General features: G+C 40.9%; 1 protein-coding gene across 1 annotated transcript in view; it reads right to left on the minus strand.

The window, feature by feature from the left end:
• Window positions 1-25,168, minus strand: part of WWC2 (WW and C2 domain containing 2) — a 113,945-nt gene that overhangs the window by 17,753 nt on the left and 71,024 nt on the right. The window contains exons 9-14 of the mRNA XM_072123366.1: window positions 19,676-19,918; window positions 18,361-18,450; window positions 12,726-13,315; window positions 7,967-8,090; window positions 7,072-7,143; window positions 6,181-6,264 (exon numbers count right to left, since the gene is read on the minus strand). Of these exons, the coding sequence (XP_071979467.1) occupies window positions 6,181-6,264; window positions 7,072-7,143; window positions 7,967-8,090; window positions 12,726-13,315; window positions 18,361-18,450; window positions 19,676-19,918 (1,203 nt within the window). The remainder of the gene's footprint in view (window positions 1-6,180; window positions 6,265-7,071; window positions 7,144-7,966; window positions 8,091-12,725; window positions 13,316-18,360; window positions 18,451-19,675; window positions 19,919-25,168) is intronic.

Raw genomic sequence — 25,168 nt, forward strand, 5'->3', positions numbered from 1 at the left:
TATATGCTTAAAAGTGCTTACAAGACGTTTAATCCCCAGGAAAAAAGCATGTGTAGCTGCAATCACGAAAGGCAATACTAAGATGAAAGAGATAAATCAGACATCAACCATAACAGCAGTCTCCATTGTATATGCTTTCCACCCTTTGAACTTAGATATCCAATGCAACACAAAGCACTTAGTACTTGAGAGGATTTTTTTTCCTTCAACTCTGCTCATGAAGGGAAGTCTCCAGCTCTTTTCCTGAAGGTTGTTGAAGTAGTAGTCAAAGCGAAGTGCTGCCGCCTCTACAGTCAAACCCTGCGCCCAATGACTTAAACTACATCATTAACTTTTTTAAGCCCCGGTGGGTTAATAACCTTTTGAACACAATAGTTTTCTTACTTTGAGTCATAAACATAACATGTACTTAATATTTAGAGGAAACGTAATCTCTCATTGTCAGACGCGTTAACGATTGATCTCTTAGTGCCACTACCGCCGATTATGGGTGACACGGGATATATCCGAAAGCCTTTCTGCATATCCATCATTTCACACCTGGCAGCGGGGTCCAGAAGAGAATGGCGACCTAAGCCCTTGGCTGTCATGTAAAGTCAGAGAATATGAAAGTTGGTCTCGGCCAAGAGCAGCGGTGCAACTTTCATTCCTCTAGCAGGGCTTTTGTTAAATGCTAGAATGTATGAATGTAGTGGATGTATGAGTATTAGAGCCCTGTGTTATTAAAGATAAGGTAATCTTAACCCCTTAACGCTGAAGCCACTTTTCACCTTCCTGACACGGCCCATTTTTTAAAATCTGACATGTGCCTATTTAAGTGGTTATAACTTTGGAACGCTTTAACATATCCAGTTGATTTTGAGATTGTTTTTTCGTGACACATTGTACTTCATGCTGGTTGAGAAATTTAATCAATATATTTAGTATTTATTTATGAAATAAATGGAAATTTGGCAAAAATTTTGAAAAAAACAATGTTTTCCAAATTCAAAATTTTCTACTTTTTGTAAAGTTGGTCATATCACTAAAATAACTTGATAACTAACATTTTCCATATGTCTGCTTTAACTTGGCATCATTTTTCAAACATCTTTTCCTTTATTTAGGATGTTAGGAGGCTTATAACTTTAGGTGCAATTTTTCAGATTTTCACGAAAATCATCAAAACCTACTTTTGGAGGGTCAATTTAGTTAGAAGTGATTTTATAAGGCCTACATGACAGAAAACCCCCACAAATGACACCATTTTAGAAACTACACCCCTCAAAATATTCAAAACAACCTTTGGGAATTTTGTTAACCCTATTAGTGTTTCATGAGGGTGAAAGATAAATGAAAGTGAAATTAGAGAAATGTAATTTTATCTTACTATAAATTCATTGAACACTAAAATTTGCACCTTCACAATGGGTTAAAAAGGAAAATGCATTTTACAATGTTTAGGGCAATTCCTCCTGAGCATGCCATTACCCATTTTGTCACTGTACCCTGCTGTACGGGCACAGGGGGGCACTTGGAATGGAAAGAGCGTTGTTTCGTTTTTGCAGGGCAAATATGGCTGAAAAAGTTTTCATGTGTCAGGATGCATTTGGAGAGCCATAATGGTACCAAAACAGAGGAAAGCCCCAACAAGAGACACCATTTTGGAAAGTACACCCCTTGGAGAGTTTAGCAACGTGTAATTTGTGTATTTTCCCCAACAGGTGTTTGATTCAATTAGGCCCCAAAAGGGAAAAAAGGTGAAAATTTTCTCAAAAAAGTCACTTTTACCCCAAATTTTTGTAAGACACAAGGGATAAAAGATGAAACAACCCCATAAATGTGTAAAACTATTTCTCCTAAGCACAGAACTGCACCACTTTTGCATATAAAGTGGGCTCAGTAGGGCTCAGAAGGGAATGAGGGGCTTTGGCCTTTTAGAAGCCAGATTTGACCATCATCCTTTACATGTGTCAGGATGCATTTGGAGAGCCCTAGTGGTACCAAAACAGAGGGGAACCCCAACAAGTGTCACCATTTTGGAAAGTGCACCCTTTGGAGAATTCAGCAAGGTGTAATACGTGTATTTTCCCCTACAGGTGTTTGCTTCAATTAGGTCCCTAAAAGGAAAAAGGTGAACATTTTCCCAAAAAAGTCACTTTTACGGCTAATTTTTGTATCCCATAAGACATTAAAGATGAAACAACCCCAAAAAATGTGTACTAGCATTTCTCCCAAGTATAAAATTGCCCCACACATGCAAATAAAATGTTGTATGGGTACGCAGTGAAGCTCAGAAGGGAAAGAGGGGCGTTGGCCTTTTAGAAGCCAAATTTGACAGACATCCTTTACATGTGTCAGGATGCATTTAGAGAGCCGTAGTGGTACCAAAACAGAGCGGAACCCCAACAAGTGTCACCATTTTGGAAAGCACACCCCTTAGAGAATTTAGCAAGGTGTAATATGTGTATTTGTCCGTAAAGGTGTTTGATTTAATTAGGGCTTAAATAGATAAAAGGTGAACATTTTCTTATAAAGGTCATTTTACTCCTAATTTTATATAGCCACAAGGGATAAAAAAATGTAATAACCCCTCAAAATGTATAAACCTATTTCTCTCAAGTGTAGAAGTACCCCACACGTGTATATAAAATGTTGTATGGGCGCACAGTAAAAGGAAAGGGGGATGTTTGCCTTTTAGAAGCCAAATTTGACAGAAATGTTTGACATGCATTTGGAGAACCCTAGTGGTATAAAACAGAGAAGAATCCAAAAAGTGTCCCTAATTTTTGAACGCACACCCCTTAGAGAATTTTGCAATGTGTAATATATGTATTTGCCCCTACAGGTGAATGATCCAATTAGGCCCTAAACATTAAAAAGGTGAAAATTTTCCTATAAATGTCACTTTACCGCTAATTTTTGTAAGCCACAAGGGATAATATATTAAATAACCCCAAAAAAGGTGTAAAACTATTTCTCCCGAGTGTAGAAGTACCCCACATGTGCATATAAAATGCTTTATGGGCGCACAGTAGAGTAAAAGAGGGATGTTTGTCTTTTAGAGGCCAAATTTGCAAGAAATCCTTCACATGTGTCAGGATACATTTGGAGAGCCGTAGTGGTACCAAAACAGAGGAAAACCCGAAAAGTGACCCTAATTGTTGAATGTACACCCCTTGGGGAATATAGCAAGGTGTAATATGTGGTGTAGTGTAATACACGTGGTGAAATGAGCATTTTGAACATATAGGTGGTTTCCAAATACGATGTGCAATGGAGTCCAAGATGGAAATTGCAATTATTTCTGGAAAGTTCAGTGCCCGTTATGTGGTGCCCCTTATGAAATAATGGAGGGGTATAGGGAGCAAAGGGACCTAACAGTTGTTACAATTATTCATTTTACCGAAATTAATTCAAACAGCTTGGGCGTGAATTGTGAATGTGTTGCGTATAAGGAGGTAGAATATACCAGGGGACCAACTAAACTTTTGTCACTCTGGAGGTGTCGCAGGTCTCTTAGTAGTATATAGTGTCCATCCTAACTCCTCTTTTGGAACAGACTCTTTATTGAGTCCTACCATTAGAAGCAGCAGAATTCACCGGGAAAATGCTGTCCTAGCAAAACACAGGAACATCTAAACCAGAGGTACTGGGGCCGCGTCCTTCTTGTCCCAATATTAGTTTCCTAATACCTTCCTCTTGAAAACGGAGAAATGATACGGCAGGACCTGCACATTGGAACAGCACGTAAGAGTTGTACAGCATAATCTGTACAATGTGCACGGCCAGCGCTTTTGTACCATATCTTCGTTTTAGTAGGGAAATTATAGCCAAGTGTTGCTCTTATTCACCTTAGCGATGCCCATTGTGACGAATATTGCTGCTTTTGGCTGGACCAAATCGACCAGCCAATAGCGACAAACATGGACAGAGGGGGGCAACAAAACCCCTCTGGACCGCAAGGCAAAATTGGTGGCTGTCAGGAACAGCCGCCATCCTGCCCCGATCACCGTGTCTACAGACATGGTGACCGGTATTACAGACGTCATAAGTAAATTCGCTGCTATTGGCTCGTCTGAATTGATGAGCCAATAGCAGCGATAATAAACTGGGGGGGTGTGGGGGGAACGTAACCCTTCTGGTCCATGGGGCAGGATGGATGGCTGTCAGGAACAGCCGCCATCTTACCCCGATCAGTGAACAGCCGCCGTCTTACCCTGACCGGTGTTGGAAAGTCACTACCCGCCGCACCGTTCTATAACAACGCTCGTTGGGAATAGGCTATACAATCTTTATTTATTTTTTAGGCAATTTAGACAAATAAGGGCTTATTTTTTGCGAGACGAGATGCACTGTAAAAAAACTTAATTTTAGTGGGTTTTTAGCTTATTGAAGCAATTTTATTAACTTTTTACGTGTGGAGGAAAATAAAATCATCAATTCTTGTTTTGGATTTTTAGCATTTTTTGGGGGGGTGTTCACTGTAGCATAACAATAATATATTATCTTTATTCTACGGATCACTACGATTACGGTGATACCTCATTTATATAGTTTTATTTTTATTTGTCCAATTTTATTGAAGGAAAACTAGAATAGAAAAAATTGCATTTGTTTTAGTATTGCCATTTTTATAGCGGCATAATTATAGTATTTTTTAGTTGACGGAGCTGGTTGTAAGCTTATTTTTTGCGTGACAAGTTGCTCTTTTTATTGGTATCATTTTGGTGCTTGTAACTTTTTCGGATCACTTTTTAGAACATTTTTTGTAAAGCAATTTGATAAAAAGTTTTAATTTTTGGCAAGTTTTTGGGGTTTTTTTTTTACCACGTTCACCGAGCGGGTCCAATTATGATTAGGATTTATTGTACAGATTGTTACGGACGCAGCGATACCAAATAAGTGGGGTTTTTTCGTGATTTAGTGTTTTTTATACTTTATTACTTGTGTAAAGGGAAATGTGGTGTTTGGGGGGACTTTCACTTTCTTTTATTATTTATTTTTATTGTAAAAAAGTTTATTTATTTTTACTTTTTTTACTGTTACTGACATCTAAGCTTGAACAAGTGATCTTCTGATCACTTGTTCAAGCTTTTTTACAGGTTACACAGTGCAATACAGATGTATTGCACTGTGTAATGTAAGACACTGAGCATGCTGCGCATGCCCAGTGTCTTACAGCCGGGTCCTGCCAGGAGGCAGGGACCCGGCTTCCGGAGGAAGATCTCGCAGCCCCGGGCACCGGCCCCAGCGCGACCGCGGCGTGTTAGGGGTTAACACCCGCGATCGGAGAAATCTCCGATCGCGGGTGTTAGAGGCAGGTGTCGGCTATAATATATAGCCGACACCCGCAGCTTCTGGCGCCGGCTCCGTTCAGGAGCCGGTGCCAGAAGCATGACGTAATAATACTGCATTTTGCGGGAACGCACCTCCCGCCATGCAGTACTATTACGTCAAATGTCGGGAAGGGGTTAAAGAGGTTGGGTATTTACAGCAAACCACACGATGTCTGTCTCCATAGAGAAGCAAGCGGACATATGCAATGAGACAACTTAGGCAGCATAGACGTCAATGCGGCTGCATATTGGTCCCCATTGCATTTGTGTGAATGAGCCCTTAGCCTGGAAAACTTTGCATTACATGTCCAGCTGGTAAGATGGTTTTTGGAGGTTATCCAGTCTAAAGACCCTTAAGGTTCTCGTTCTACTATATATAAGGAGAATCAGTACAAATTTTTTACAGAATAGGTATCTCACTCCTGAACTTTTATAATAACTTCCTTCTATAATCCCCTATTGGAAGCTTGCAGTCCACTCTAGAGAATATTACACAAGTTTTGGACCCCATGGCATTCTTGCTGTGTCGTCTCCATATAGCTTTAGGCAAACAGAGGGCCAAGCTTTTCCTCCAAATATTAGCAGAAGCCTAGACCTAGATCTGGAGAAGGTTTTGGAAGATTTGCTTCTCCGCCGTTCCCTAAATCTCTATAGTAAAATACAGGACATGTGCTCTATGGCCGCCTAGAGAAGTTCTATGAAGTCTGGTCTCTGTAGGATGCTGGTAACGGGGCTCTTACCTCCTCTCTTCACTATTAATTTACGTATGCCAACATGGGGACCCATGGGTCCCCGACCACTTCCTGTTCCTCCCCGTTCCCGTCCTACTACATCGTGCAACAATCTGCTTGGTTATACTTACACTCGGGAGTGGTACTGAACTCGGGAAGGAAGATTCCTCATCTCTCCAATAATAATAACAAAGCTGGAGTTCCCTGGGTCATATCTAAATTAAAAACAAAAGTAACTACTTATTTTACAGACACAAAATATCAAAGAAATTTCTCACTCTTGCTGGGGGGTTATTTATCAAGCGTACAAGGCACAATTAAGGTCACAATTCTTGGCATGTTTTTTCCCCCTTTTTGCTTTTTGGGCATGGAAGCGCGGGGAGGGCTGAATTGACCATAGTCTGTGCCAGTTTCTTAGTGCACGTTATACCCCAGTACGGGCCTGGTGTAGAATTCATCCAGGCCACAGCCTATTAGCATATCTGTTGAATATCTTGTGCCAGTGGGGGGAATAATAAGACTGGCCCATGATGCTTGATAAATGCTCATTGTGTAATTAGGGTTTATTAATTGATTAAGTCTTTCTTAATTGTAGTACGGACTTCACTTAATGGAAATGTACCACCAGGATGAAGGATTGTAAACCAAGCACACTTACATGCTGGTGTGGGACCTCTCTAACAGGATCTGCTCTTCTTTTAGCTTTTTATGCCCTTGTTTTTATAAAAAAATAGCCTTTAAAATAATGCAATTGAGCCTAAGGGGCTCTGGGCTCCATAGCTCTGGGCTCCCATAATGCTCATTTGCATACCTTTTAAAGCCGTTTTTGTAAAAATGAGGGCATAAGAAGCTAAAAGAAGAGCAGATCTTGTCAGAGGGGGCACACACAAGTATGTCAGTGTGTGTTGGTTTACAATTCTTGATTCTGGTGGTAGATGTCCTTTAAAAGTGTCCAAAAATCACCATGGTCTGCCTGGTGAGGTCCCTTGGGAGCATGAATGGGTAAGTGCTGTGTTGCTCACCTAAGAGAAAGCTGCACCTCAGCTGCTCCAAGCACTGGATAATCTTCACTGAATGCAGCATCTTCACAAGGCCTGGCAAGCAAGTACACAATGTTTCAAAAAGCAGTAAAACTATCCATGTCTTAATAAAAATAATAATAAAGAATGATTAGCTAAACCAGGGGTGTGAAATTCAAGTACACACTGGGCCAAAGTCAAAGCAAAATCTTGATATTGAAAATATGAGTATAATTGTGGAGGTTTTTCTTTCTCACCGGTCATAACCAGAAACATTTTCATATGGAAAGAAACTAACAAGGATTTTTTGTCAGTTTCTGGAGATCCATGTAACCATACATGTGTGTGTGCTGTTAGTAGTAGCAGGTCTGTGAAAAATATGAATAGAGAGCTGAATAGAGAGAGCATTGGAGCATTTTGGGTACAGAGTCGGGAATTGTGTTGTCAGGAATGGAATATGATATAAGGCCGGGCAAATTTTCCAATCTAAGTGGCCCATGTGGCAGCCTCAATTTGCTTTTGTGAACATAGTCCATCATGTAGCCAAACTTCTGGCCATTTTTGGGAGGGTTGGCCAGATGAGACTGGTGGCATGAGGTTTCTAATGAAAGTCACTTAGGGGGTGCTTGTTTGACCTGTGGGATCTGTGGTAATAGTTGTGCATGCGCTGTCCACAGGTGGGTCATTGCTAATAGACATTTGTTTTTTTTTCCATTGGCCAATATAGGAGAAAGCGGTGGCTGGAAAGTTAATGGTTTAATCTCAAGTTTCATCAGATGTTACCAGATTGACAAAGTGATGGACCGATCAAAAGGTTCATGTGGTTGAAATGAAGTGACTATAACATTTGGAGCATTATGTACCATAGAGGTACATGCAGAGGAAAGAGGACACTTACGGCTTTATGCATGCTTCATATACACCGCTATCACCCGCAACAGACTCATCAGAAACTGCAGCAGAAACGCAGGCCGTCTTCCCTTCCTGGATGTCGCTTGCAGACTTTCTTCCAAAGTCAACATCTGTATAAAAAACATAAAAAAAACCAAGTAAATATGGGAGAAAATACACCAGGTACAGAGGCACAATGAACATACCTCCTAAAAAATTTTAAACATGAGGAGGTGCAGACATGGGGGCCTTAGGAGGCCATTTAGGTGCCTCCTCACCATAAAAAGTGACTTTGGTTTCCAGAAATTAGACCCAGACACCACAATATAATTTCCTACAGATATACCTTCACTTATCAAGGGAACCTGTTGTGAAAACGCACAGCAATAAGATAATGACGTGGTGGCGGGATTAGCAATCCAAATGACTGTGAGGAGGCGGGGGGAACTTGTCTGCATAGTTGAGCTCCACAATCTCCGTGACCTTATGAGGGATGATTTTAAAAAAGTGTTTAGAGGGATTCTGGAGTTCTAAAAACACCAATTGGAAAGTGGTGAACAGGGTAATGTTTGGGGTGTTTGGGGGGTAGTGGAGGTTCCCTTTAAATTGTCCCTCGGCATGTACAGGCGGTCCCCTACTTAAGGACACCCAACTTTGTAAATGCTTTACTATAGTCCCAGGCTGCAATGATCACCTGTAAAGTGTCTGTAATGAAGCTTTATTGATAATCCTTGGTCCCATTACAGCAAAAAATGTTTAAACTCCAATTGTCACTGGGGCCAAAAATTTTTTTTGTCTGGATTTACAATTTTAAAATATACAGTTTCGACTTACATACAAATTCAACTTAAGAACAAACTCCCGGACCCGATCTTGTACATAACCCGGGGACTGCCTGTATGTATATTAGTCTCATGATGTATCCATGATCATAAATGCCCAAATACAAAATAGACTTTTTTTTTTTAAATAAAGAAACACCTGCTATAAAGTATCTTATCATGGAAGCATATGTAGGAAACATTTGGAAAATATGGAAACTAATAGTGTCAGAATATGTTTTAGTATTATTTTCTAAGCGTTTTGGGACTTGAGCATCTTCCCTTAAGATCTTCTTTACGCCATTAAGAAGGGAATCTTATTTCATTTGAAAACACAAACACTCAAAAACCTCCCCGTTGGTTACATCCACACTTGTCAAAGGAAGCCTTTATTTCCCCAATAACTGTATTCCACCATGTGCTGCACCTCCTTGCGTTTCATCTGTAACCCACATTCACAGGCTGCTCCCCCGCAGAGCGCCAAAAGTCTTTAAATAAAGACGCAATTCTGACATTCCAAGAAGGGCTTTCATCCGCCACGAGAAAGTGCGTAGCGATGCTCTGTGCTCCCTTCTGAGCGCAGCCCTTACATCTTGTTAGGATGTTTAAAGTTCTGCGGCTTCAGATTGCCGATTTGATTGCTGAATGTCTTTTTTAAGGTGTAACAGAAGAATGCTGATTTTACTCCCTTTTAATGATAAAGAAGCTTTTTATTTTCCCCCTTGTGATGGGGTGAAGGTGGCGACATGATTTATTGATTACCCATAGGAATATCTGTAGCTTTTCTGAAACTCTGGCAATGACAGACACGGACTCAGGGAGGACTTCACAGTCACTCCAGCAGGAGCCTGGATCCGCAGTCTCCTTGTAATGGCTCTAACAATGGGACACACAAAAGGGTGCCCTCGCAGCACACCTTGTCTCTGCTTAATATTGGCTATGGTGCCCAAAGTGAAGTGATGACTACAAATGATCATTCTGGATGTGAATACCGCAGACCCCTGGGTGTGCTGAGCCATCATTATAACATGAACCAAACCGCTCTTGTGGTTCAACCTCAGGAATAGAAGTAATACAGATGATCTATAACATCGATTAAAACAAAATTTACACCCAAACAGCAATACAACTTATTGCATATGAACAAATATTATGTATACTGTACATCTGTGTACAAATGTGTAATAGGTTACTTTGATTTGACCATACAAAGCTCCAGAGTGTGTTAGGCAGTAGCCCTGGAGATCTGTGTAACAATACCTTTATATGTGTTGCGCTCTGGTGCACTGTAGTGATGGGTTGTTCGGGAGCAATTTACCTCTAAGAGTCGGCTCTTTATGGTGAACGATGGGAGACAGCTCTTGGCAGAAAACAGATTGCTTGCTTAACCCCGCCCCAAATTGGGGAGCCCCCTCATCCTTATTTTTGAGTCAAGCCTCTTTTAATCTGAAATTTCTGGTTGAAAGTTTAGTGGGAATGGGCGGCTGGCTGCCTGAAAACGAATACTTATGTAATTACATGGGGAACCGTTCAGGAGACAGCTCATTATAAAGAGACAAACTTCCCATCACTAGTGTGTGAGATGTCTTAAAAGAATACAGCAAAGCCCCTCCCCTCTGCTCTGAGTCACTGCTGTAGCAGGCTTCTGTTTGAATACTTCAGCAGATACTCAGGTGGAGGGGCTGTGCTGCATTCAGTGAAATGATCTTATATACCAGTGCACATAATCCAGCTATAACCCTGGAATATACATGCATCTACTTCCAACAGATATGGTTACACAGATCTCCAGGGCTGCTACCTGACACTGTCTACTGATTTCTAATATGATTTGACTATACAGAATCAAGCAGCAACCATGGAGATTTGTGTAACCATACCTTTGTGCGTGTTTGTGTTAGTAGCAGCAGGACTGTGAAAAATACATTTATATGCAGGAATGTAACTGGATTCTTTCCACTGTGGTGCACAGGTGTTCCCTTTGACAATACTCCATAGTATGTTAATGCTTTTTCACTAATGTCATCTCAACACATAACTGCCCATTGTCGACAAATCAGTGTTTTAAGGCGGTAGTAGTCACAAGTCAGACCATCATATCTTTGCTGAAGCTAAGTAAAAAGTTGGTTAAAGCACCATTAGAACATGTGAACCAGGACATAAAGGTGAGTAAGGCTATGTTCACATCTGCATCAGGGGTTCTGTTCAGATAATCTGTTGCTAAAAAAAAAAAAAAAATCTAAAATAGCTGGAGAAAAAGATCCCGCATGTAGTACTTCTTTTCCTGGAAAAATTACAGGTAACAGAATTGCTACCCAATTAATCCCCAGTAAAGTCAAAGGGGGTTGCTTGATATCCATTGACACCTGACATTTAACAGATTGGGATTTACGTTCAGGTTTTCAGTTACCTTAATAATTTTAAACCACCAGAAACTTAAAAAAAAAAAAATTGGAACATAAGCAAATGAAAGTGCAACAGAAATATAGTTATATAAAAATACTGATTGATCATAATTTAAAGGATTGTTGACCAATGTGTATTATCTACAATACAAAATATGTATATATTAGTCAGAGATCCAAAACTGCAGGTCCATGCGCTGGCCACTAGATGGCAGAGTGATACAGCAAACAGCTGCAGGGAAAAAAAAAAAAAAAAAGACTTTATTTTTCCCTTTTTTTTTTTTTTGGTGAAGACACAAATTATCCGAAATAAGCTGAAGTATTAAATTCACACTGCTTCCCTGCAGTAGGGGGCCTTTTCAATGAGAAATCAGACTGCATTTTTTTTGTCTCAAAGTGATTCAGGTTTCCAAAACTGCTGCTTAGCTGGAGAGAAGCGCTGAGAGCTCACAGCCTCCAAGTCTGCTCGTATTTTGTATTTGCATACCACATGCACTAGAATGAAATTACTAGATTACTAGTAAAATCTAATTGATGCCCAAACATACATCATATTTTAGTATTTGAGATAGGAAAAAAAAAAAAGACGCCTAGAAAATCTTATAAAAGTAAAAGTAAAACGGCAAAGAAAAGGCTCTCGGTGGCCAAACTGCAAGGTGACTTATGGCTGTCACTATATTGCAGGGCTTGTCTGAGATACAAATAGCTCCGTTTGGTCATGATTTGGTCAAGAGAAGACTTGGGATAGACTGTATATTTTATAATTGTAGCTCCAGACAACAACAAAAAATTTCCACAGTTACAATTCAATTTTCAAAATTTTTCCTGTAATGGGAACAAGGATTATCAAAACTTCATTACAGACACATTACAGCTGATCATTGCAGCCTGGGAGGAAAGTGAAACATCCAGAGAGCTTCAGAGGTCACAGGGGGCCGAGAGGTCTGTCTTTAACTTGGGGCCGTGTGTCGTTACATAGGGGACCGCCTGTATATGATTTTTTCAGACAAGAAGCAATCTCTATTGTTGGGAGACCAGGATACCGGACACTAGCAACATAATAAAAAAAATAAATAAATAAAGCTATGGCTTATCGATTGAAACAAAAACTCTTTACTGGTCTCTTTACTGGTTTTAGAATTTCTGTTTTTCACTTCCTACATTCCAAAGCCATAACCTTTATTTTCTCAATTACAGGCAGTCCCTGGGTTACGTACAAGATAGGCTCCATAGGTTTGTTCTTAAGGGAGAGAGAAAGTGCTCCGTGCACACTGTAACAACCTCTGAATCTGCTGAATTTGCATCACAGAGGGGCTCTGGGAACTAAACCAGTAGCCTTTCAGGCTCATGAGCATAGTTTTAAGAGTTGATTTTAGAAGCAAGGAGGCCATGGATCACAAAGTGTCCCTGGCTTATCATGCTCTATTTTGATGGCAGATTCGAAATACATTTGACTTGCCAACATCACAGACATCCTCATAGAGTATTTGCTTTTGGCCACAGCTCATATGACATGAATATCAGACAATTTGGTGCTTACCTGTACTTTCTTCTTGCAGCGCTGCAGGTGTCCCATGCTTTGTGGCTTTATCTTCCGAAAAGGCTGGTGATTGCTCTATACAAGAGTCCAATAAATGTCGATTTTCACTTATGTTCATTTCTGAGAATATTCCAGGAAAGTCATAACTCTCAAAATCTGTACCAATAGTATCCTGAGTGGACAAAGAGAAAGCTGCCTCCAATACTGGAGGAGAGCCTGGTGGGGACAAGGATGAAAGGGAGGATAGCGAAGAGAGTGATGTCACAGACTTTGGAGGTTTGGTTTCTTGTGGGTCTTCTTGTGCTGTTTGCAGGTTTGTATACTCTGACCCACCATGGGAATGGACCACCTCATTTTCATGGATGGTGGTGATGGGCCCGGCTGGAATGTAACCACTTTTCTCTTGGAGCATAAAGTCCAATTTGTACTGGTAGTCCAAGTCCGATGTACTGTCTCCTTGACTGTAATACAGTTCCGTGGAGCTCAGAGAATTAAGAGAACCTCGACTAGACGTGTTCAGGGACCCTCGACTAGATGCTAAGGAGCCAAGGCTGCTACCCGATGAAACAGACAAAGTGCTGGCGGACAGGCTGTGTATAAAAGAAAGAATCCAAATTAGTAAAACCACAATTACACATTATATAACAAGTAGGTAACATTCATGTAACTGTAAGTTTAGCTACTGAACAGTTTGTCACATGGCAAAAAACATAAAAAAAAAAAAAAAAATCAGATAAGAGTGAAGTGAAGAGAAGAAGATTGCACGGTGTAGACAGTCCTACACAGAGATCAAGAGCCTCCCACACATCAGACAATCACCCATATAATAAACATAAAAAAATGATCCAGATTTATAAAATATAACACACACATATACATATATACATATATATATACATATATATATATATACATATACATATATACATATATACATATATATATATATATATTACACAAAGATCCTGTAATCAATTTGCTCAGCTCTTCCTGTCTGAGAACATGCTGACAATGGATTGCAGGTTATTGCCTTGGTTCCATGTCGTTGTTAGTTGGATAAATGTTGCACCTCTGCACATTTGCCTTAATCCTACAGAACATATATTCCATAATATGGCTGCCATGCTGTATGATAAAGAATAGTCTTTATGGAATTGTAACGGACAAAATTATCTGAAATATTTTGCGTCTGTCTTTTTGGACACTTTGAGCTTTTACACTGCAGGACTATCTATTCCATTATACACAGCAGTTGTAGCAGTATGGGATGTGGAAAGCTGAGTGCATCCATGGTTCTGCATTGTCATCTATGTAGGCAGGATTGTGTGACATTAAGATCTTTATGTCACAGAGCACTTATCACAGTAGTTTATATTCCTAGATGCTCCTGTCAGCTGATGCACAGTTATGTAACCCACAGTCAATACCTACAATTACTTATTCTGATAGAATATACAAAAAAAATATATAAATATTAGAATCAGGTTACTTCCCTTCTATGTGCTTTTAAACTTCTTCTTATCAGGCTTGGCCTGTTGTTCAGGCTATGCATGTGTGGTTTTAAAGTACGAATCTACAACTTCCTAAAGCACCCTGCATAGCTTTTGGGTGCCTTTATTTTTGATCTGTTTGCACTTTCCCTCAGCCATTCTTTGGATATTATGTAATACACCTGAATTGTGCCAGCAGTCTACAGTGCATATACAGGCAGTCCCCAAATGTCCCGGCAAATTAATGTTCTTGTTTGCATGATGAAAAATTATGCAATTTTCCAATATACTTTCTGTATCAATTCCTCACGGTTTTCTTGATCTCTGCTTGCTGTCCTGCTATAGGAATCCTTATTGTTTACTTCCAGTGGACAGAAATCTGACCATGATCACACAGGTGCACGGCTCGTTAGTATCAGAGAGTAATGAGAGCTGTGTGATATTATGAGCTGTGCACCTGTGTGATCATGGTCAAATTTCTGTCTTTTGGAAGTAAACAATAAAGATTCCTATAGCAGGACAGCAAGCAGAGATCTAGAAAACCATGAGGAATTTATACAGAAAGTATATTGGAAAATTGTACAACTTTTCATTACTCAAACAATAACATGTTTTGCCCAACTTAAAGACGACCCCTAGAAGGACCTCTCTGCCCACTGTGACCTCTGGTAAAAAAAAAAAATCTCTGGATGCTTTACTTATCCGGCTTTAATGTTCAGCTGTAAGGTGTCTAAAAAGTTTTATTGATAATCCTTGTTCCCATGACAATTCTTCCCAGTTACAATTATTCCCAGTTACAATTATAAAATCTATTCTTCCAACTTACATACAAATTCAACTTAAGAACACACCTACAGAATCTTTCTTGCCTGTACTGTACTTCTATATTGTTTTAGTAGTGCTTGATGTCACCCTTTTTAGCAGTATGCTGACTTTGCAATGATATCCTACATGTATACCCTCACAGCACAGAGTTACCCAAAAAATCCCAGGAAAAAAGGAAAAAATGAGAAGCCTTCTATGGCATCTTTTGATACCTGCTAGTGAATGTGGCCAAATGTCCATTTTTCATGGTCCATTTCCTTTAATCCTGAACTATAGTCTATGAGTAATCTGTGAAAAATGGATCTGACTGGGACCTGCTCTAATTTTCAATGTAAGGTCGCACGGTCCTGCAATTTCACACCTGTGCAAAATTTGCCTAAGAGGTAGATTTCAAGGACACCTACCATCAGTCTTACTAATGGTAGATGTGTCCTACTAAAAGGTTTCTTGTTTTATTATAACTCTATACGCAGCAATTGTGGTAATATAGTTCTATATTATATTATATGTATACTAATTAACCTGAGGCGCTCCAGCTACATCACCAGAGCGCCTCGTCTTTTAATATACTCACTCCCCCCGGTCGTGCTGGCGGTCCCGCTCATCACCTGTTCTATGCACTGTGAGGGGGAAGTAGAGATGCCCTTTAATGTATTTCTCTTGGCTTCTGTTCGGTATTGTCATTGCTCTGTGGTATTCCCACCTGACCGCCCTCCTAAACAGTTTATTTCTTATTTCATGCCCTTATATAAAACATACGAAGGACTTTCCCAATCTTGAGCACATGGACGCGGTGTACTTTAGCAGTGATGCATGCTATGGAATTAAGTATTTGCCCCCACTGAACATTGCTGCAAGGAACACTTAGTGAGATAAAACGCCTCTTATTGACAAGACGCCAGTGATTATTCAGGAGGTAATGAAGATGTTTGTCAAACCTAATTACTTCTTCAAACATTATCAATTTGTTTATTTTGCCGTATATGTGAAGCCGCCCCCAGAATGGATCATTATTACTCTATTAGCACATCATGTTAATTAAAACAAATAGTTCTGCTCACAATTACATCTTGGTACACATCGTCTTCCCTACAGCGAGCAAACAACAAGTATGCTACATCCACTCACACCAAAGACCACTGTTACATAGGAAGAGAATAACATTCATGGTGAATTCCTTCATACAGGGGACCCTACACCCATTGTTTATCATTTACAGATGGTCCGCTTCTTAAGAACACCCGACTTACAGACGACCCCTAGTTACAGTTATTAAAGGTGTCTGCAAGTCAAATAAAGATAAATTGTAGACATTATATTCAAGTATTTGGAGGTTCTGGATGGAAAATAGTCTACAGATAATAAAATGCAGATTGAATTTCTGCTACATTTCTGCAGATTGTTGCCCAATTTTTAGGAAAAATTAAAAGAAATAAACTGTGCATGCACCCTGGACCCTTGCAATGAGCATCTCTGTTAAAGGAGTTGTCCACTTTCAGCACACAAGTCAAATTATTTGTATAATGAACAATTTTCCAATATACTTTCCATATCAATTCCTCGCTAGATTTCTGCTAGCTATCACTTTGCTTACTTGTTTAATTCATGTAGATAGAAATCTGACCATGTGATGTCACATAAGTGCACAGCTCATTATATCATAGAGAGTAATCATAGCTGTCCGTTGTAATGAGCCCTGCACTGTGTGACATCACAGGAAGAAAACAATGAAGCTTCCTATAGAGATCTAGCGAGGAATTGTTACAGAAATTATATTGGAAAACTGTATAAATTTCCTAAAAGTGGACAACCCCTTAAATAAGGCAGAGGAAGTCAATCAAATGGCGGGATTGGAAAAAATATTTGCCAAAAGGGCGGCTTTGGGAATAGCACAACCCTACTGCAATTTGGATATTTAGAAACTCTTTTTTTCCCACAAAAATGGAAGTGCAATCTGTAATGAGAAAATATTGAGTGCAATAGAATGAGAATTTACAGAACACGGTTTGGTAGATTGTCCATTATCCATTTCTCTGCTGACAGTCCCACATTAGAAGTTTTTTTTGTCTTTAAGAGGAAAATGCAAGACTGACCTTTTTACTTGTGTTTATGTAGAGCACAGATCTCTATGCGATTAAACACAGACCGCCTGCAGTTCATGCTGAGGACTATTACCAATTCAGTAGGTCACAGAGCTCCTTCTTTGATATGGGAGCCAAGGTTGGTTCTACACTGATAGCTCTCATACCTAAGCTTCCTTCTATCTAAGTGGAAATGATAAAGGGAACAGATACTAGCAATTGACTGGGGTTGTTTTTAAATGGCAGTATCTCCACTTTTATAAGACATAGCTGTGAATTGGATCTAAATTTGCAGTTCCAATTCCATATGATTTCAAATGCCTAGATGTATGGACCTATAGCACATAGAAATGTGGCCCTGATGCGTGACATATTTTTATGTTAAAATTACACCAGAGGCATGCTTCAAGGTGCCATAGAACCCAATATATAACATCTGTAGTGACCCTTCCCCCTACAGCCTGTGATTTGTCTCCTCAAATGGAATGAGTTGATATATTTTATAGGTAAGCGAGTGATTTTTAAGAAAAGCTTAAAATAATATTTAACCTCCTAACTGTGGGATTAGTGGTAAAGATGGCGGCCGTATGCAAGGTGTACAAACAGGAGTTAGCATGCACCCATCATAAAAGTACATGCATGTCACTATGCTGTGACGAGCATGCACTATCTTTTGCCATGTGTACGGAGCGGCAGCACAACGTCCTATGGAGAGGGGAGGGCTGAACTCCCTTATACCTTACATATGATATGCCCGATTTGCACCCGAGCGTAACAGAAGTGTGTGAAAACGGCTTAAAGAAACACATTCAGTAGTGGGGACATTCGGAAGTTGTCAATACCACTACAAAAAGTCCACGTAGTCTACGTCTAATATATTATAATGCTTAGTTTCCTTAAAGCTGAAGTCCATGACACAGTGTGGCCTTTTCAGCTAACCCTACATTTGCAATATTCCATTACTTGCACATGTACTGACAACTTTACACACATAGAGCTATAAATATTCAGACTGCACAATGTACATTCTAGCGTATTTGAGGCTGTGAACACTGGCACATCACTACAAAGCTGAGTGCTTGTCATGTGCCTGGCAGATATGCCCACATGGCCTTCTTTAGTGATACTCTCTGATGCTTAACGACAGGCTTCTAGTAAGATTGGACAGGAGAGAGCAGAGGAGGAAAGACTGGATAGTATATGGTATGCTGATAAATTTTCATCAGCTCCCTGACCTACCTTTTCAGTTCTGAATGCAAATAAGTGGCCAGTTTTGTTGTTTCTTCCAACTTTTTCACCAGCTCCTTCTTTTTTTCTTGAACTTTTAACCTAAATGAAATAGACAGTGATCAGCGACACTGGAAGTTTGTAACAGTTCTTTAATTCTTTAAGTTTGTATGGTCCTCTATCCAGGATCGGCTCCAGCTTTCAGTAGGCCCCTGGGTGACAGAGCCTCAGTGGGCCCCTTTGAAGTGAAGTCCCACGGAGACATTAAAAATTCAGAAACTTAAACAGTCTCCTGTTCCCTAAAATATTCCCTAGTTTATCATACTAAACAGGACCCCCATGGCTATTTTATATAAAGACCCCCTATGGATTCATTAAATACAGCCCCTCTCACCCCTATGGATTCCTTATGTACAGCCTTATGTGGGCCCCCCCCCCCCATATAAGCGCAGCCCTGGCACCAGTCCTGCCTCTATCATTATCACACTATGCTGAATCACAGAGATTTGTGATGTTGGGGTTAATGCTTGCAGTTAGCTCTTCCTTCCACCTATGTACAGATTCATCCATAGGTGTGTGCATACCATCCGCACCCCTAGTCCACAGGTTTATTCCGCCATAGAAAGGAGTCCAAGTGTAAAGGTTCCTGGGTGCACTAGATCAAGCAAAGGTTCTCCATGTTTCTGCATGATGCCCTGTATCTCACTTCTGATCCCCCAATCTTCCATCTCATAGATTGTAAGCTCTTGCGAGCAGGTCCCTCACTCCTATTGTTCCATATGACTGTTTATACTCCGTAATTTATTAAATTATTTGTTTATGTCCCCTATAGTTTGTAAAGCGCTAAATAAAGATCATTATTATTATGACAAGAATAGAAAAATTCCCATGTATGAAGCTGTGCTTCAACCAGTCTCTTGAATAAGAGAGGTCAGCATGCCTAACCTTGGGATGCCCCCCGACTACTCCTTTATATGATTATTCCTTTATTTATTCATTTATATAGCGCACACAGATATCGCAACGCTGCACAGAGCTTGCCAAATCAGTCCCTGTCCCCAAAGGGGCTCACAATCTAATCACTCACTCCTCGACCCTGGTTCTTCACATGAACTTCTCTTGACAAACCAAGTTCAGCCTTCACTGGAACTATTGTGAAAGGCTTTGTCACCTTAGTCCAGATCCCTCTAAATGGGTTATAGGATGAAAACCATGTAGACAAAACCTACCCAAATCGATTATTTGGGGATCCACAACAGTCTCTTACAAGAGCGAAATAAGTCCACTGTTATACACTACTAGGGAAGAGAAAACTAATGAAAATTACCTCTCGGCAAGTGCCCGGCTGGGAGTGCTCCTGACGGACAAGAGGTCCTCTTCTAGCCGCTTCCTCTCTGCTTCCAGTCTTTCCATCTCATCTTGAGTACGTTTTCGGGTACTTACAAACTGAAGTTCTTTTAGAAGTTCTTCTTTCTCATTAATTAGCAGAAGTTTCTCCTTCTCTATGTCCAGTGCTCCTGGCCAGGCCTCGCTGTCCAACTTGGATAGTTCTATCTTTAGATTAGCCATACTGAAAAGAAAGGTAATGTGTATGGCTTAGTACCATCCAAAATCTCTGCTTTGACAGTAGTTATGTCATAAAATTATAATGTAATGCATATTTGGCTCTTCCTTGGTGACATGTAGCAACAATACAACATTACTAAAAGATGTGCCTATCAACAAGTTATCTACTGGTTCCAGTAATAAGCACGAGAACTGTGAATTCAGCTCTGGGCTACATTATTGTAAATTTAACCTGAATAACCTTTTCTGCTTCTTCTTTTTCCTGCAATGAGCAGTGCTTCTGAAAGCATTCTTATGTCCTTACAACGATAACACACATAAGGACAGAAGACTAAAGATTTAAAGGGTTCCCCGCTTTCAAAAAACTTTAGCAGTGTAAGTACAAGACCCTATTAGGGTAACCCATAATACCCCTGCTAAGTACAGCCGCCACCTTGTTTCCTGCTGCCTTTCTGTGGATAGAGAGGGTGTGCAGGAATTACTATATGCACACCCCCCTCCGTCATAACCACACACATTTGCATGCACCTGCTACCAGAGTTTTTATGATGGAGGGGGCTTGCACAACCCCCTCCATCCTCCAAATGGCAGCAGGAAGCGGATCATGGCTTAACAAAAACTTTACTAGGAGATCACAGTTAATCACATGATATGACCTGCCCGTCCTAGCAACTTCACAGAAACATTTTGTGATATTGGCCAACCCCTTTAACACTTTCCATACATAGAGTAAATTTCACTTGATTATTCATCTCTAGATAGGGAAGTCTATCCAGTGTCTGTAAAGAGTTTAGTCATTAGAAACTTTATTAGCTGAAGACCTACAAACTGCTTAAAACGAAAGAAAAGAACGACAAGGGAGTAACATCTTTCTTTAATAAAGTAGATTGCATAAATCAGTACTGCAGATGATAATAGTACTTGGAGTAATAGTACTTCATTACATTAAACTTTTAGTTAAGCTTTCATGTTTTTGTGCAAATTATATCCTAATAAAACACTACTTTCTGTAGTCCTGCTTACATAATAAAAACACACAACACAGACCATTAAAGTAAAAATCTATTTCCAAATGTTGCAAAAAGAGTCATTAAGAGAAAATCAATGCAAGCTGTAGATAAAATTATCAAATGTTCAGGGATACAAAAAAAAAAAAAAAATACAATGCAAACCCCGTGCTGGTAAAAAGCACAAGATGGCAGAAAACATAACAATTAAGCAAAGTACGGCTGGCTTACACAATGGAAAGAAAAAGTTTTTGTGGGCGATTCTCTTTCAGCGCAGAGTGTAAGTGCACAGCAGTGAAAAGACACATCTACTACAATTACCCAGCTAAAAATACCTTAAAAATACTCAATCATTGAAAAAGCCAGAAGATGGAAACCGCAAGAACAAGAGAAAAGGCAAGTGTCCATTTATTCTCAATGATTTGTGATTTTCATTCACATCTATAAATAAACATTTTTGGCATAATGTAAAACTAGAAACACTCATTTTATTAATTCTATCCGTGCTCTGTGGCCACTGATCAGATATGTGCGACACAAATTGATTGCAGTGATTATAAACCTGTTAACTGGGTAAACACCATACGCCTTGCAGATGGCTGGTGTATTACTAGATATTTATAACATCTGCTCTCCCCCGAAGATCTGCTGCAATTTATTTTGATAAGTGAAAACCACTGCACACATCCAGCAATGAATGCAATTTTTCCCCATTTGCAATGTCCTGATTTTCTATGCAATGGCTTTTATTTTAACATTGGAGATTTTCTATTATTTAAAGGGGCTGGCCTAGGATTAAAAAAAAGAGGATACACACACACACACACACACCTCTCCATCCATCCATCCATCTCTCTCCATCCATCCATCCATCTCTCTCTCTCTATATATCTATCTATTTATCTCTCTCTCTATATATATATCTATCTATTTATCTCTCTCTCTATATATATATCTATCTATTTATCTCTCTCTCTATATATATATCTATCTATTTATCTCTCTCTCTATATATATATCTATCTATTTATCTCTCTCTCTATATATATATATATCTATCTATTTATCTCTCTCTCTATATATATATCTATCTATTTATCTCTCTCTATATATATATCTATCTATTTATCTCTCTCTATATATATATCTATCTATTTATCTCTCTCTATATATATATCTATCTATTTATCTCTCTCATATATAACTATTTATATCTCTCTCTCTCTCTCTCTCTCTCTCTCTCTCTCTCTCTCTCTCTATATATATATATCTATCTATATATATCTATATCTATATATACACACACACACACACACATATACATATACATTACACACACATACATACACATATATATATAGGGATGAGGGGCGACTGAAAATAACATCGTATACTCCTTTCCTCCTGTGCTCCAGTTCACCTGCAACAGCCTGTAATAGTTGATAGGTTAATAAGGGTCTTTCTCATAGACCTTATTTTTAAATTCCTTTGCCTCTTAGAGGGGTTGGCAATAGGGTCACCCATATAGTACTTACCCTGGTAGCATCCAGGAGCAACGGGTCACATGACTTCCTGTGTGTCCTGCTGGCTTCCTGTGGATGGAGGGGAGCGTGCAGACATTTCTGTATTCCCTCCCCCTCCATCATAACCTCTACCATATCCATGGCTGTAACAGGAAGTCGCTTGTCCTACTTCCATCAAACACGTGACCCGTCAGTCCAAGCTGCTTTACACAAACTGTTTCAGGGTAAGTACTATATGGGTGACCCGATTAGGGTTGTGTTTTTACCCTGGTAAAGTGTAGTCATAGTGGCCAACCTTCCCTCTAACCATCTTCCTTTTTAACCTTCTTTCACAGAATTTGGTCAGGATTTGATAGCAGAATGGACCAAAGCTAATAGGATTATCAGATTAAGCCAACTTCATCCTTTGGGCAGGTTCCCATTCCACTATTGGTTACTTATAGCAGAATAGCACAGCAGCCCACATCTTTTTCCCCACTAATAAATAACGGAAGGTAAAGTAACATACATGGAAGTCTATGGGGAATGGAAGGTGAATGGAAGACCTTTTGTTTCACCAACGCTCTCCTAAAATGGAGTGTATATCAGAAAGCCCTTACACAGGTGTGAACTGGGCCTTATAGGGAAGCTCTAAGAGAAGTGCAGAGGCAAGCAGTACCCTATATATTCCCTGAACTTCCTTTCTGCACATTACCCCTGAGGAAGCCTGCCCAGACAGGCGGAACGCATGGGGACTGTTTCTTGCCCCTTCTATCCCCAAGCTGGAGGATCTAGACATTGAGGTAAATTGTGACTTTCTATAGACTATATGCTTGATGCTCACCTTGGTCTTTCATTTCTACTTATGTCCATTTTAACTTTAGCCTCAATGACCTATATCTCTGCAACACCCTCGCCGATGCAATGGCGAGGTAGTGTTTGCGAATACGTCCCACCTGCATATACCCACATCACACTACATGGTCCTGATAGGACATAGAGGTATTGCAGTGGTGAATCCTGCATGGCACGGCAGGAGTTAAGTATTTTGTAAGATGCAAGATGCTGTTGTCCAATGATATGTGTTACATCCTGTCCTCTGTAAGCTGAGATGTGATTGGAGGAGCAGCCACCACCTGACAAAAGGAAGGTAATAAAACCCCCTGGCCAGGAATGTTCTGGAGGATTTAGAGAGAAGTCTCTCAAGAGAGAGATTCCAGTGTAGGAGAATCCTAGTGAGTGAGTGAGTGAGTAATCTCTGTCTGGCCCATACCAGAGCAGGAAGAGCCTAGCCCCTGCCTCTGAAGAGTGGAGCATTAGACTAGAGTTAGTGTAGTGAGGAAAAGGGGTATCATCTTACCTTTAAAGGTGATACCTGAAGCCCTACAGGACAAGCTGAAGCTTCCTACCAGGACACAGCTGCCTCCCAGCCTGCCCTCTACATCCAGGCTGGTGAACTATCTCCTGAGGCTCCCTCCAACTCACATCTCAGCACTCCATCTACCTGTTAAAGGCACGTTTGCTGCGGTTCCTGCCGGTTCAAATAAAGAACTGTAAGTTGTTTTCTTCAACTTCTGTCTCCGTCTGGTCCCTGCTAATACGGCTGCCTTCATCACCGGCACCCTGTCCATCACCCAGAGACTCACACTCGGGACATTAAGGGGTTGCCCCAGGGAGATCCGCTATAGCAGCCTCTCCCTCATCATTTCTTGCCAACACCACCCTGCTGGAGACCTGCCAGGCTGTAGGACAGCCCTCCGGTTCCCCCGTACCAAGCACCGTGACAATAGCGTGCTTAGGCCGCAACCGCCAGCCACTCCGGTACCGCGGGCCCCGGCTGTCTCCAGGCCTCACCTCAAGGGCTAGGCCCCGGTGGGGGATGTTGCAAGTGGCGTCACGAACAGGATTGATACTTCTGTGCCTTATTCCGGCATTAAAGACTTTCCTTTATTAAAAAGACTGTGCTGCCTAACCCTGCTGCCATCCGGGTTTAGGCCCAAGTAATTGTGTGTTTCTGGATTGAACTGTGTTAACTGCTGCCGCTCCAGCACTCAGGAGGTTAATCCCGGCAAGAACTGTACCAGCTCTGCTACATCCGGCGCTGCCGCGCCTGAAGATTTTTACCTCAGAAACTGTGGCGCAGCAAATAATTCAAGCCCGCCAAAACCTTCACTGGCGGGAAACCCAGATGACGCACCAAGCTCCACCCACGCGCGAATGGCGCGAACCCCGCCTCCTGTGGCGCAGGAAAAATTAGAGCCCGCCACAGCTCTTGGCGGGAAGGACTTGGACTCCTCCCACTGGCTAGAGGCGGACTTCCTGCCCCGCCTCAGAGAAACGCCAGAACTCGAGTGGATTTTGGACAGTGAGGACAGCATCATGTGGGGTCCTCCGCCCTTCCCTCCTGTGGAGCGTCCTGAGTTCTATGAAGTGCTGGAGACTATGGTGGTGGTCTCTGCGCAGCCGGTCCGGAGGCCCTTTGCTGGGCACCGGCTGCATCGAGGACTGACCCGAGCATTCGTCACCCGGCGGTATGTCCAGACGGTGACGGAGTACCAAGTCCCACCCGGGCGGTTCCTCGTACCTATCCCGGTTACCATTCCGGTACCGCAGGCCCACGTGGAGGCACCACGTGGGGAGGCCCCGACTCCTGTTGAGCCAGCGCCTGGGCCTACTGCTGCTGTGCCACCTGCTCCGAGGCCTACTGTCCCTGCTGTTCGGCCTGCTAGCCCTGCTGTGACGGTT

The sequence above is a fragment of the Engystomops pustulosus genome, chromosome 1 (genome assembly GCF_040894005.1).
Source record: "Engystomops pustulosus chromosome 1, aEngPut4.maternal, whole genome shotgun sequence".
Lineage (NCBI taxonomy): Eukaryota > Metazoa > Chordata > Amphibia > Anura > Leptodactylidae > Engystomops > Engystomops pustulosus.